The sequence below is a fragment of the Ceratotherium simum genome, chromosome 15 (assembly GCF_057802395.1).
Source record: "Ceratotherium simum simum isolate JZ-2026a chromosome 15, ASM5780239v1, whole genome shotgun sequence".
Lineage (NCBI taxonomy): Eukaryota > Metazoa > Chordata > Mammalia > Perissodactyla > Rhinocerotidae > Ceratotherium > Ceratotherium simum.
The window spans coordinates 15,807,995-15,821,057 of NC_141914.1; the positions used below are offsets into that span (position 1 = coordinate 15,807,995).

Here is a 13,063-nt window from a genome sequence, read left to right on the forward strand (position 1 = left end):
CCTACCCTCAATATCTTATCACTCTGCCTGCCTTCAGCAAAAATCCTGTCAGGTCAGTTTAGCAAAGAGTTACCCTACCTCTTAGTAATTTTCCATCCACTGACCCCCCGCCCTGCTCCTTGGCTATACATCTCCACCTGTCCTTGTTGTATTCAGGGTCAAACTGATCCCTCTCCCCTACTACAAAATCCCTTTGTGGTCGTCCCCCTGAATAAAGTCTGCCTTATTTTTCTTTATCGAGTGTCATGAATAACTTTTTTCGTTAACAATATCATATACAATATCTTTTATAAAATATAAAAATTTTTGAATACTAAAAACACATCTGCCCCAAGAGTTTTGAATAAGGGATTGTAGACCTCCACCACCCAATTCTGCCCCATTTCCTTTTAAAACACCTTAAGGCCATCTATAACCATGGATCACCAACTGGCAATTTCTATTTTATGAAACATCAATTTAGAGATAAGACGTGGACCTTATACTCTCTAGAAGATTTCTTAAATTTAAGATGTCTGTTAAAATTACTTTAAGTGATCTGTACTACCTTATGAAATAAATCAGCAAAGTTTAAAATTAGACTTTAAAATTCTTACCCAGACTTCTGCTTTCAGAAAGATGAAGTAAACCTACTTTTCCCTATTCCTCCCAATAAATACAGTTAAAAACCCTGGACATTATATGTAAAACAAACATAAGAAGACTCTGAAAAGTGGAAGAAGAAGGAAGACCTACTATATACCTTAGAACCTGAGGAACAACACGGTGGTGAGTTCCTTGGGTATTTTTTTGCCTCATATATCTCAGATGTGGAGGTGAATAAGTCAGCAACCTGGAAACACCAATAGGTGCAGAGATAAAAAGCCCCAACAAGAGCCTGCTTGTCTAGTCAAAGGACCAGGAAAGAAGCAGCCTAGCAAGAGACAAAACTTTTAGACAGTATTGCAACTGTTGAAGCAAATAATCCATAAACAATCTATAAATCAAAATTTGGGGTGAGTTTTTATGAGCCAGGTCTGAGGACTGTAGCCTAGTCTCTGTAGACTGCCTTCTTTCCCTAAGGAAGGAAGAGCACCAAAGAAGTGGGGTGTACAGAGTGGTTATATACTATCTTGGAACAAAGAGCATATATCACATATGACAGGAATATCTCTTTTACTACTATGACAAGATGCTTAGCTGGCATAGCAGTTTGGTGGTCAGCAGGTCAGCAGTCACGAGGTGAGCACAGCAGGTCAGTAATTAATCCTTAGTTTCCAGGAAGAGATGCTCATCCTTAAGGAAATGCCAATATGGGAGGAAGCTACATCCCTATCTTTAAGTGCATCATTCTTGTCTTTGGGACATAGTAAATGTTTAAAGCAGACGTATAATGCATGCTCAACAGGCCATGTCAGGCCCTTTTGGAAAGACAAGGTCAGGCTGAATTAGTTTTAAACCAAATAGCTTCCTCATATACTCCAATATATCTTATTTCTTATAATAATAATATATATAATATATATAATAAATAATAATATATATAATATATATAATAAATAAGTCATAAATGACTTCCACCCACATAAGCAAAGGACAAGTGGGGAGCCTAGACATCCACCCTTGCAAAGCTGTAATGAGACACCCCAACATTCCCATGAGGATGGAGTCAGAGAAGGCCAAATAGGGAACTGGGACATTTTTCCTGCTGGCTAGACAGTCTTCCCCCTCCCTCAACCAAGATGTCTGTGGAGACCACATGGGTAGCCTGGACTTCCACTCTCACTGGGCAGTAACCAGGTTCCCTTCCCCCTCCCCACAGAGTTGGTGTCAGAAAAGCCCTAGTGGAGAGTCAGGACTTTCACCACTGCCCAGAGGTATCAAGGCGATCGCTACCATGTTGTCAGTAGAGACTATGCGGGGGAGCTGGAACTCCCATCCACACATAGCAGTAACAAGGCGACCCCCCTTTCCTTGGGTGACAGTGAAGGCTGAGTACCTCCACCTGGCAGTAGGAGTGGGCACCCATCCCTTTCTCTGGCAGAGCAGTGTTAGAGAAAGTCAAGTAAAACAGAAGATTTAAATAAGAGTCTCATAACATAATATGAAAGTTTCCAGGTTTCAAATGAAGGTCACTCATCATACCAAGAACCAGGAAATCTCCAAGTGAATGAGAAAAGACAACCAATAAATATCAACACTAAGATGTCAGAAATGTTAGAATTATCTGACAAAGTATTTAAAACAGCCATGACAAAAAAGCTTCAATGAGCAATTATGAACACACTGGAAGCAAATGAAAAAATACAAAGCCTCAGCAAAGAAACAAAAAGTCTCAGCAAAAAAAAAGATATAAAGAAGAACTAAATGGAAATTTTAGAATTGAAAAGTACAGTAACTAGAACAAAAACTCAATGGATAGGCTCAACAGCAGAATGGAAGGAACAGAGAAAAGAATCAGTGAACTTGAGAACAGAACAATAGAAATTAGCCAGTGTGAACAACAGAAAGAAAGCAGACTGGAAAACAAACAAACCCCGAACTCCTGAGCCTCAGGGACCTATGGGACTATAATGAAAGATCTAACATTCATGCCATCCAAAAGGAGTAAAGAAAGAGGGGGTCCTTAAGAGTACTTGAAGAAATAATGGCTGAAAACCTCTCAAATTTGGCAAAAGACATAAACCTACAGATTAAAGCAGCTTAGTGAACTCTAAACAGGATAAACTCAAAGAAATGTACACCAAGACATCACAGTCAAACTTTTGAACACTAAAGACAGAAAAAAATCTTGAAGGTAATGAGAGAAAAGTTTATCTCCTATAGGAGATAAACAATTTAAATATCAGAGCATTTCTCATTAGAAACCATGGAGGCCAGAGGAAGTGGCACAACATTTTTCAAGTGCCGAAAGCAAAGAAATATCAATCTAGAATCACACCCCCAGTGAAAATGTCTTTCAGAAATAGAGGGGAAATTAAGACATTCTCAGATTAAGGGAAAATAAGAAAATTTGCCATTAGTATATCTACCCTAAAAGAATGGAGACAGGAAATTCTCTAAACAAACAGAATGGAAATTTTTTTAAAGCAATCTTGGAACATCAGAAAGGGAGAAAGAACATGGTAAGCAAAACTATGGGTAAATACAAAAGGCTTTCCTCCTCCAAGTGTTTAAATTATATTTGATGATTGAATCAAAAATTATAACATTGTCTGATGTGGTTCTAGATGTATGTAGAGGAAATATTCAAGACAATTATATTATAAGTGGGGGAGATAAAGGCATGTAAAGGTAGGTAAGGATTCCATACTTGACTTAGACTGGTAAAATGATGACACTGGTGGACTGGAATAAATTATGCATATATAATGTAGTATATAGAGAAACCACTAAAAACGATATACAAAGAGATACATTCAAAAATACTACAGAAAATTAAAATGGAATTTTAAAAAATATTCAAGTAGCCCACAGGAAGGTAGGAAAAATAAACAAGACAGAAAACAGAAAGAATAAGAATAAAAAATAAAATGGCAGACTTGGGGCCGGCATGGTGGCATAGTGGTTAGGTTCATGTGCTCTGCTTCGGTGGCCTGGGGTTTGCAGGTTCGGATCCCAGGGCGGACCTACGCACCACTTATCAAAAGCCATGCTGTAGCAATGTCCCACATAACGTAGAGGAAGATGGGCATGGATGTTAGCCCAGGGCTAATCTTCCTCAGCAAAAAGAGGAAGATTGGCCACAGATGTTAGCTCAGGGCTAATCTTCCTCACCAAAAAAAAAAAAAAAAAAGAATAGCAGACTTAAGTCCTAATATATCAAATATAAATGATTTAAATATACCAATTAAAAGAGAGTGGATGAAAAACATTATCTAACCATATACTGTCTACTAAAAATTCACTTCTAATATAATGATATAGTCAAGTTGAAAATAAAAGGCGGGAAGAGATATATCATGCAAATATCAAAGTGGCTATATTAATATTAGATAAAGTAGACTTCAGAGCAAAGAAAATTACCTGAGACAGAGGAAGAACTTACGTAATGATAAAAGCGTCAATTTACCAAGAAGATACAGCAATCCTAAATACGTATGCATAAAACAACAGAGCTGCAAAATATGTGAAGCAAAAACTGATAGAAATGAAAGGAGAAGTAGACAAATCCATGATTATATCTGGGGACTTCAACACTCCCTCTCTCAATATTTAATGGAACAACTATAGTACAGAAAATCAGCAAGAATATAGACCTGAACAGTGCCAGCAACCAGCAGGATCTAATTGATAGTAATAGAACGCTTCACACAAAACAGTAGAATACACATTCTTTGCAAGTGTCCACAGAACATATACCAAGACCATATGTTAGACTATAAAATAAATATCAACTATAAAAGAAGTGAAATCATACAGAGTGTGTTCTTGGACCACAGTGGAATCAAACCAGAAATCAATAACAGAAAAGGTAATAGGAAAATCTCAAAACACTTGGACCTAAACAACACACTTCTATATAATCCACGAGACCCAGAAGTCTCAATGTAAATTTTAAAGCTACATTGATCTGAGTGAAAATGAAAATGCAACTTATTGAAATTCGTGGAATAGGGCTAAAGCAGTACTGAGAGAAAAATTCGTCATACTAAATTAGAAAAGAGGAAAAGTCTCAAATCAATAACCTAATTTCCCACCTAAAAACCTAAAAACAGAAGTGCAAAATAAACCCAAAGCAAACAGTAGGAAGGTAATAGTAAATATAAGAGCAGAAATCAATAAAATTGAAAGCAGAAAAACAATAGAGAAAATCACTTATACAAAGAGCTGGTTTGTTCTCAAAATGATCAATTAAATTGGCAAACCTCTAGCAAAACTGAAAAAAGAATAGGAAGAGAAAAAAAAGTTACCAATATCAAGAATGCAACAGGTGACATTACTACAGACACTGCAGTATTAAAAAGATAACAGGGAAATACAATGAACATCTCTATGCACATAAATTTGGCAACCTAGACAAGATATCACCAATTCCACAAAAAATACAAACTACCACAACTCACCCAATATGAAATATGTAATTTGAATAGTTCTATAACTATTAAGGACATTGAATTTATAACTTTAAAATGTCCCTAAAGAAATCCACTGGTCTAAATAGTTTCACCGGAGAACTCCACCAAACATTTAAAGAATTACCATCAATTCTACACAATAACTTCCAGAAAAATTAAAGAGGAGAGAAGACTTCCTAATTCATATCTTGAAGCTAGTATTACCCTGATACTAAAACCAGACAGATAGTACAAAAAAAAAGAAAGCTGCAGACCAATAATCCTCATAAATATAGACACAAAATTTCTTAATAAAATATTAGCAAATAGAATTCAGCAATATGTTCAAAGAATTATATGCCATAAAAAGGGAGGCTTATTTCAGGGGTGCAAGTCTGGATCAATAATTAGTAATTAGCCAATGTAACCCACCATATTAACAGGCTAAAGAAAAAAATCACATAATCACTATCAATGCAGAAAAACATCTGACAAAATTCAGCACCCATTCATGATAAAAATTCATGAAAAATATGAACAGAGGGGAATTTCCTCAACCTGATAAAGAGTATCTGTGAAACACCTACCTGTAGCATACTTAATGGTGAAAGATTGAATGCCTTCCCTCTACAACTGTGAATAAGGCAAGGATATCAGCTCTCAGCACTCTATTTCAACATAGTACTGGATCTTGTAACCAGTGCAACGAGGCAAGAAAAGGAAACTGGCATACAGATCAGAAAGAAAGAAAGAAAACTGCCCCTATTTGCAGATGAAATCATTGTCTACATAGAAATTCCCAAGGAATCCATCAAAAACTCCTAGAACTAATAAGTGAAGTCACAAGATATGAGATAAACATCTAAAAAGCAATTATATTCCTATATACTAGTATGAACATGTGGACACCAAGATTAAAAATAAAATAGCATTTAAAATCACAAAAAATAAATATCTAAAATCTAACAAAATATGAACATGAATTGTATGTTGAAGACTACACACTGCTGATGACAGAAATCAAAGCTCTAAATAAAAACATAGTCTGTTCATGCATTAAATGACTCAACATAGTAAAGATGCCAATTCTCCCCAAACTGCTATAAAGGTTTAACACAATTGCTATCAAAATTCCAACAAGATTTTTTTGCGGATATAAATAAATTCTAAAATATGGAAATATAAAGGAACTAGAATAGCTAAAACAATTCTGAAAAAGAAGAATAAAGTGGGAGGAATTAGTCTACCTGATTTCAGGACTCAATAGCTATTATAATCAAGATTGTAATATTGGTGGAGAGATAGACGCATAGATCAATAGAACAAAATAGAGCACCCAGAAATAGACCCCCACAAATAGGACCAAATGGTTGTTGACAAAGATCGAAAGCAATTCAATGGAAGTGAGACAGCCTTTTCAACAAATGGTGCTAGAACAAGTGGACATCCATAAGAGAAAAGGAAGGAACCTTGACCTAACTATCATACCTTACACAAAAATTAACCCCAATGGATCACGGACTTAAATATAAAATTTTAGGGGCCGGCCCCGTGGCTTAGCAGTTAAGTGCGCGGTACTCCGCTGCTGGCGGCCCTGGTTTGGATCCCGGGCGCGCACAGATGCACCGCTTGTCTGGCCATGCTGAGGCTGCGTCCCACATACAGCAACTAGCAGGATGTGCAACCATGACATACAACTATCTACTGGGGCTTTAGGGAGAAAAAGAGGAAAAAAAAAAAAAAGAAGGAGGATTGGCAATAGATGTTAGCTCAGGGCGCGTCTTCCTCAGCAAAAAAAAAAAAAAAAAAGAGGAAGATTGGCATGGATGTTAGCTCAGGGCTGATCTTCCTCAAAAGAAAAAATATATATATATAAAGTTTTAAATGTAAAACTATAAAACTTTTAGAAAAAAATAGGAGAAAATCTTTGGGACCTAGGACTAAGCAGAGTTCTTAGACTTGACACCAAGCCAAGATCCATAAAAGGAAAAATTGACAAATAGGACACCAACTAAATTAAAAACTATTGCTCTGTGGCACACCCTGTAAGGGAAGGAAAAGACAAGTTACAGGCTGGGAGAAAATATTTGCAAACCACATATTTGACGCAGAACTAGTATGTAGAATATAGAATATATACAGAACTCTCAAAACTCAATAGTACAGAAGCAAACAATTCTATTCAAACGTGGGCAAAAGACATGAAGAGACATTTTACTGATATACGGTTGGTTAATAAACGCATGAAAAGACGTGCTTGTTAAAAGAAACTACCCTGTGCTCTCTCATACCAGATACAAACACACACGCTAACTCCAGACAGTTAGAGACCTAAAGGTTTGTATCCTTTCCTCTTTAACTCCACAGTGCCTCTGCATTGTCTATGTTGTAGTGAAAAAAGGGTGTCTAATATGTCCCTTAGTTATTTCTCTATTTCATGCTAATGAGAAAAAATATGATCATATGTAAGAAAGAAATACAAACCAGCATCTCCTTCAACCTCCTTTTTCTTCACCCGCTTAATCTTTTTCTTTAGGACCTTCATGAGGAAGTTAGCAAATTTATTGTTTTCTCCAAGGGCTGCCTGGAAACCAGCATAAAGTGCCTTTTCCTGGTCCTGAAGCCTGGTGATTTCATTCTTTTTCTCTTCCATCTCTTTAAGAGTTTCATTTATTTTCCACTAAATGAACAAAAACAAGAACAAATGATAAATATTTCTGATAAAACAGGTTCAGAGAACAATGTACATTACAATGTAAGGTTACAATCTAGAAATATTTTTGAAAGCTTCTTAACAGAAGTTGACATTTCTAATGTTTGCAGAGCCATCTATTTATTTAGTTAAAATTTGATAATTCTTTTGTAAAAGTTAAGTTCAGAATCAGATAAGATCAGCTTTTTAATGTTTAGCTCCCTTAAAAATCTAAATTAAATTGAAATTTTTACTGATATGTGGATGTCAGCTAATATTTTCGTATGTGTGATCTCAAAAGCAAAAGTTTTTTTTTTTGTATCAATATGTGACAACTAAAACAAAAAGACCCCTCGTCTCTTAGTGAAGCTGATATATCTAAAAAGTGATGTCACTATTCGGTGTATAATACCTATTTAACAGAATCCTTCTTCCTTTAAAACAAAGACAGATGGTATAATAATTTATCTCTTTAAATTTAACATATGGATAACAAAGAAAGAAAAATTTCCTATAATATTCATTTATATATTACTCCAAAACTAGCTATATTTAAGAAACTCTCCAAATTCTTTTCCCAGTATGTTCATAAGGATAACATATAATCAAAACTCAACTTCATATGATAGCTCGTGACAACAAAAATACAGACTTTTGAAATCCATAGATAAACTACATATCAGATTCACTTTGGAAAATTTTATTCTCTTACCTTGCAAAATATCAAATTCACTAAAAAAAAAAAAAAAAATTGATTCACTTCTCTCTGACCAAGGATACCAAAAACAGAGAGCAAGCAGGAACAAGGAACAAGAGGAGGAGGGAGAGGAGACCAGAGATCAGGACATGAAGGGGGGGGGGGGCGGAATTAAGTTGAGATAAAGGAGGAAGGAAAGCAGCAGCGAGTTCCCGCCACTGCGGGCGCGGCCAGCCGGCGCTCTCCCACCCGCTCCTACTTGCATGTCCTGCTCCTCTCTGTCTAACGAATTAACACGCTCTTGAAGTGTGTTCTCCTGTTTTTCAAAATTCTTGAGGAGAAGCATTTCTTGAAATAATGTGACATGGTGCAGGTCAGATAATTTCATCTGAGTATCTAGTTTCAGTTTCTGATGTCTCAGGAGACGGAGCTCTGCGTCGAAAGTGACAATCAGTTCTTTGATCTGAAGTGGGAAAAGATTGAAGAATATGACAGAAGTTAAGAACAGGTAAATATATTTCTTAAACTATCTAACAATATTAACTTGTTTGGGTAAAAGCATTTTCTCCTTATGCCCTTATTATGGATGGAGAATTATATGAGAGTGGGTGTCTGTGTGTGGTCATATAAATCAATTCATCTATGGTATTAAATTTACATAAATTTATTTATTAAGTGATAGGAATTCTATAACTACAGTCCTTCCAGCCATTTCTTCACCATTGACTAAGCCATCAATCGCAAATGCCAGTTTTGCTGTACTGTATGGTTTAAATCAGAGACTCGGAGCTCTTTGTGGGTAGCGTTTGCATCTGCCTCCTCTCCAGCCCACAGTATCTCTGCATTGCCTTTCATACAGTAAGCTCGAAATAAACATTTCCCTCAACTTCTTATTTTGAAAATTTTCAAACCTACAGAAGCATAAATATTTTTAAATAGATAAATATAATCATGGAGCCACAAGAATCCTGCTCAATCTTCTTATTTTACAGATGAGGAAATGGAGGCTAAAGGTGATTTTTCTGAGATCAAAGCTAATTTGCTACAGACCTGGGATAGGAACCAAAGCAGCCCGAGTCCTGGTCTAGACCTTAGTCCACCACCGACCTAATGATTGTAAATCCTGTTTTCCTCTAATTTTGGCACAATTTCTCCCCCACTCTGTCCCAAAGGAGATGAAGAGATCAAGAGAGAGCCCCACGAGTGGATTCTCCTGAGGAAGCTAGTATAATAGGAAGAAGAACCATCCCAGGTCTTGCACTGGGCTGTGCGTGATGGAGAACCTCACTGTCCAACACTCGTAATGAGTGAGGGCCCAGCTGGGGCGGAGGAGGAGGAAGAGATCCGTGGGCTTGGGGCAGTGCAGGTGATGGAGAATTTTAGACAGCTAAAACAACAACAACAACAACAACAAATCAAGAAGAAGAAAAAATTAAACTTTTAACTATGTATGTCTGTAGAGTAAGTAGGCTCCCCTTTAATGCTTGTTCAACAAATCGGAATTATTTTTAAATTTCTTTGGAGGCAGGACTATATTGTCTTTAGTGTAACACATTCTGAAACTGTACCACATAGTGTCCAAGTTGGTAAGGGTCACATTTGTTTTATTCTCTCTCACCTCACAGTCTGTAAGCTTTATGAGGATAGAGAACCTGTCTGGCTTGAGTACTGTTCCCTCCCTACTACCTAGCTAGCACTGTCCCAGTGTGTAGAATGTCTAATAAATATTTGTTAAATTAATAAATTGGTTACAATTAAATCAATCAAAACTTTTTACTGAATATCTACAATTTGTCTGGCATTGTTCTAGACACTGTGGGGGAATCAGAAGAAGTATATGTGGCCCTTCCCTCAAGAATTACATAATCTAATTTGTAAGACACATCTAATACATACAAAACAGTAAGAAATATAAGTGCAAAACATGAGCTGCTGGTTATAGGTGTGACTGGAGTTTAGAAAAAAGGAGAGTAAGTAACGTGGGCAGAAGATTCTGGAGAAGGTTTGGAACTGGGCCGAGTTTTGAATGATGACTCAACTTTGGAAGGAAGTCATTGCAGGTCGAATGAAATAGCAAAGGAAAAAGCACGGATATAAAACTCAGAATGGCGGGAGGGAGAGTGGGGAGAAGCAGGAAGAGAGAAAACGGGGCTGGATGAAGTAGAGATAATGGGTGAATAATAAGGTTGGGAAGCTAGAGGGGGTGCCTTCACAGGGTGGAGCTGGCAAGACACACAGAGGAAGGGGACTCTATACGGCTGGCAGCAGTGAGCTACCTATCCAGCAAAGGTCCTTTTCCTTCTTTATTCAGAGCAGCTCCTGCACAACCGGCTCCAGCCTGGTCCTGATTTTCCGAGATATAAAAATAGTTGCCACTCCAGCTCCAGAACAGTTTTGAAGCCCATCATCACTACGAACACTCCCACTAATGGAGCAAACCGCACAGCAGAGGAAGAGGAGGGTATAAAAAGCAGCAGTTACCCCAATTTTCTCTGGAAGCTTCCATCCATCTTCTGAAAGCTGCTCTAGCACTTCCCCTTTACCATGACTTCATTTAGATGCCAGTTAACATGGATTTGCCCTTAATTCTTGGTTAGCTTTCCAAAGAGGAAAACGTTAAATATCTCCAAAGTTCTGGGCAGAGCATAATGATTTTCAGAGGACCAGGGATGGGGAGGAAGCCAAGCTACCAATGAGTTGTGGGCTGGTCAGGGTTTGGGGAAGGTTAACATATAGAATTTAAAATAAACAAATAAGAAACTAGATCTAGGTCTTCCCTGCTCTCCTCTCCTTCAGCTTTAAATCGGCACAGTCTTGCCCCTTACCCTGTTGGTCAAATACTGTTGCATGTACAAGTGTTTAATCTCATCCCTCTTCATAATCTCCAGCTCCACTTCAGTTGGATCTGCTTTTTCAAATTCCAGAAACTTTGGAATATCTAGACCGAATGTCAATGCCTTTGATGATCTAGACAATGAATCTCGTGTTGTCAAATCCCCATTCTTTCCAGAAGACAATTTAAGGAATCCTCCAGATGAGCCTGTAGACCCTGTCTGTTCCACTTGGGGGGCCTTTTCATCCTGACTTTTCATCTGTTGTTGCTTAAAAGCTAGGAGAGTTTCCTCATCATACTGAAATCTCTTTTCTGGAACTTCTTCCGGGTGTATCTGAGGGATTTGGGGAATGAGGATGTGCTTGGATATGTGAAGAGCTGACTGAATGTTCTTCAGTTCTTGTACCAGGCATTGTATTTCCTCGACGACAGCAACTTTAAGGTCTCGCAGAGAGAGGATGCACTTGTTCATGTGCATTTTCTTGGAATGGATCTGATAAAAAGAACAGGAAGAAAGCCAAATGACAACCCACTCACAAAGAATAGTTTGAAACATGATGTGCTTTTGTCCCTTGATTGGTATGCCTAGCAAAATTTCAAGATAAAAATTTATCTGATCATTCCTGTTCACTACTAAGTTACTCTTTCGTCTAGCTTTTCGACTTTTTCCCCTTTAGCCTCTCCAAGAGGGGGAGACAGTCTGGATGTGACCTCTGGTGTCCCTCAGCTGGCTTGGTGGGCTGAGTTCCCCCGTCCTCCTCCCACCACTCAGTGGAAGTCTTTCCTGAAGCCTTATACTCAGCCAGATCCCAGGGAAGGAAAGATCATTCTTTGGTCAGGAACACACAAATAACTGCGCTTCCCTTATGGAAACACTCACTTAGGGTTGCCCACCTAGGGCCAAACTACAGTTTAGCCTATTTTCACTCTGTATTTTGGCCACATTATCACTGCTACTCCTTGTGCAGGCAAGGTCACGATTCTGAATTTCAATGTCATGTCACACCAAGAGATTCCAGGACAGTTCCTTGGTTCCTTCTCCATGTATCTAAGCCAAGCTGTGGCCCCTGCCTCCAGCCACACATGTCACACAGGCCCATTGCTCCCTCATTACAGCTCTCTCGCTGCTCTGTGTTTCCTAAATGCCCTTACCAGAGCCTATAGGCACATGCAACCCTATTCCTGTGTGCAGTTAGGCAACTAGATGGTCCACAGGCTATTAAGAGTTACTTTGCATAAATATACAGGTTAAAAAATAAAATATCAAAAGGCACTTCTCCAAGCAGTCTTACAAAACTTACCTGTATATTTACTATCTATAAAGCAAAAACAAGGAACAAAATAGAGAAGATGTTTTACATACTTAAGAACAAATCTTTAAAGCATTAAGAAGTTGAACTCAAAATCCAGCACTTGAATGAGTGGAGACCACTTCTGAAGCACCTGGAGGACTGAGAATTAAGCTTAAAAGAATGAACCCAAACCAGTCTGACAGCTGTAACACCTGCCTCTTTGAGGAGCCCTCTCTACACATCAACCCTTTCTTTCTGTTTTTCCAAATACCACACATACGTAAGTACTGGCCATTGGGAGGGTGGATGTATAATATACTATTTCTAAAATACTTGATTGTTTAATGATTTTTTTTAATTTAACCATGACAATAATGACCATTTATTGACTTTAACCATTACATTAACCCTATGAGGTACACTAGACATGTCTTATTGTTGTTAATTGGTATTAACACTCTTTCTACAGACAATATAATTGAGGCTTGGAGAGATCTACATGACTAGCAAAGT

At 37.7% G+C, this 13,063-nt stretch overlaps 1 protein-coding gene across 1 annotated transcript in view; it reads right to left on the reverse strand.

Annotated features, from left to right (window-relative positions):
• Positions 1–13,063, reverse strand: part of CFAP44 (cilia and flagella associated protein 44) — a 106,262-nt gene that overhangs the window by 16,273 nt on the left and 76,926 nt on the right. The window contains exons 26-28 of the mRNA XM_087439595.1: positions 11,251–11,751; positions 8,685–8,888; positions 7,521–7,716 (exon numbers count right to left, since the gene is read on the reverse strand). Coding sequence (XP_087295721.1) covers positions 7,521–7,716; positions 8,685–8,888; positions 11,251–11,751 — 901 coding nt within the window. The remainder of the gene's footprint in view (positions 1–7,520; positions 7,717–8,684; positions 8,889–11,250; positions 11,752–13,063) is intronic.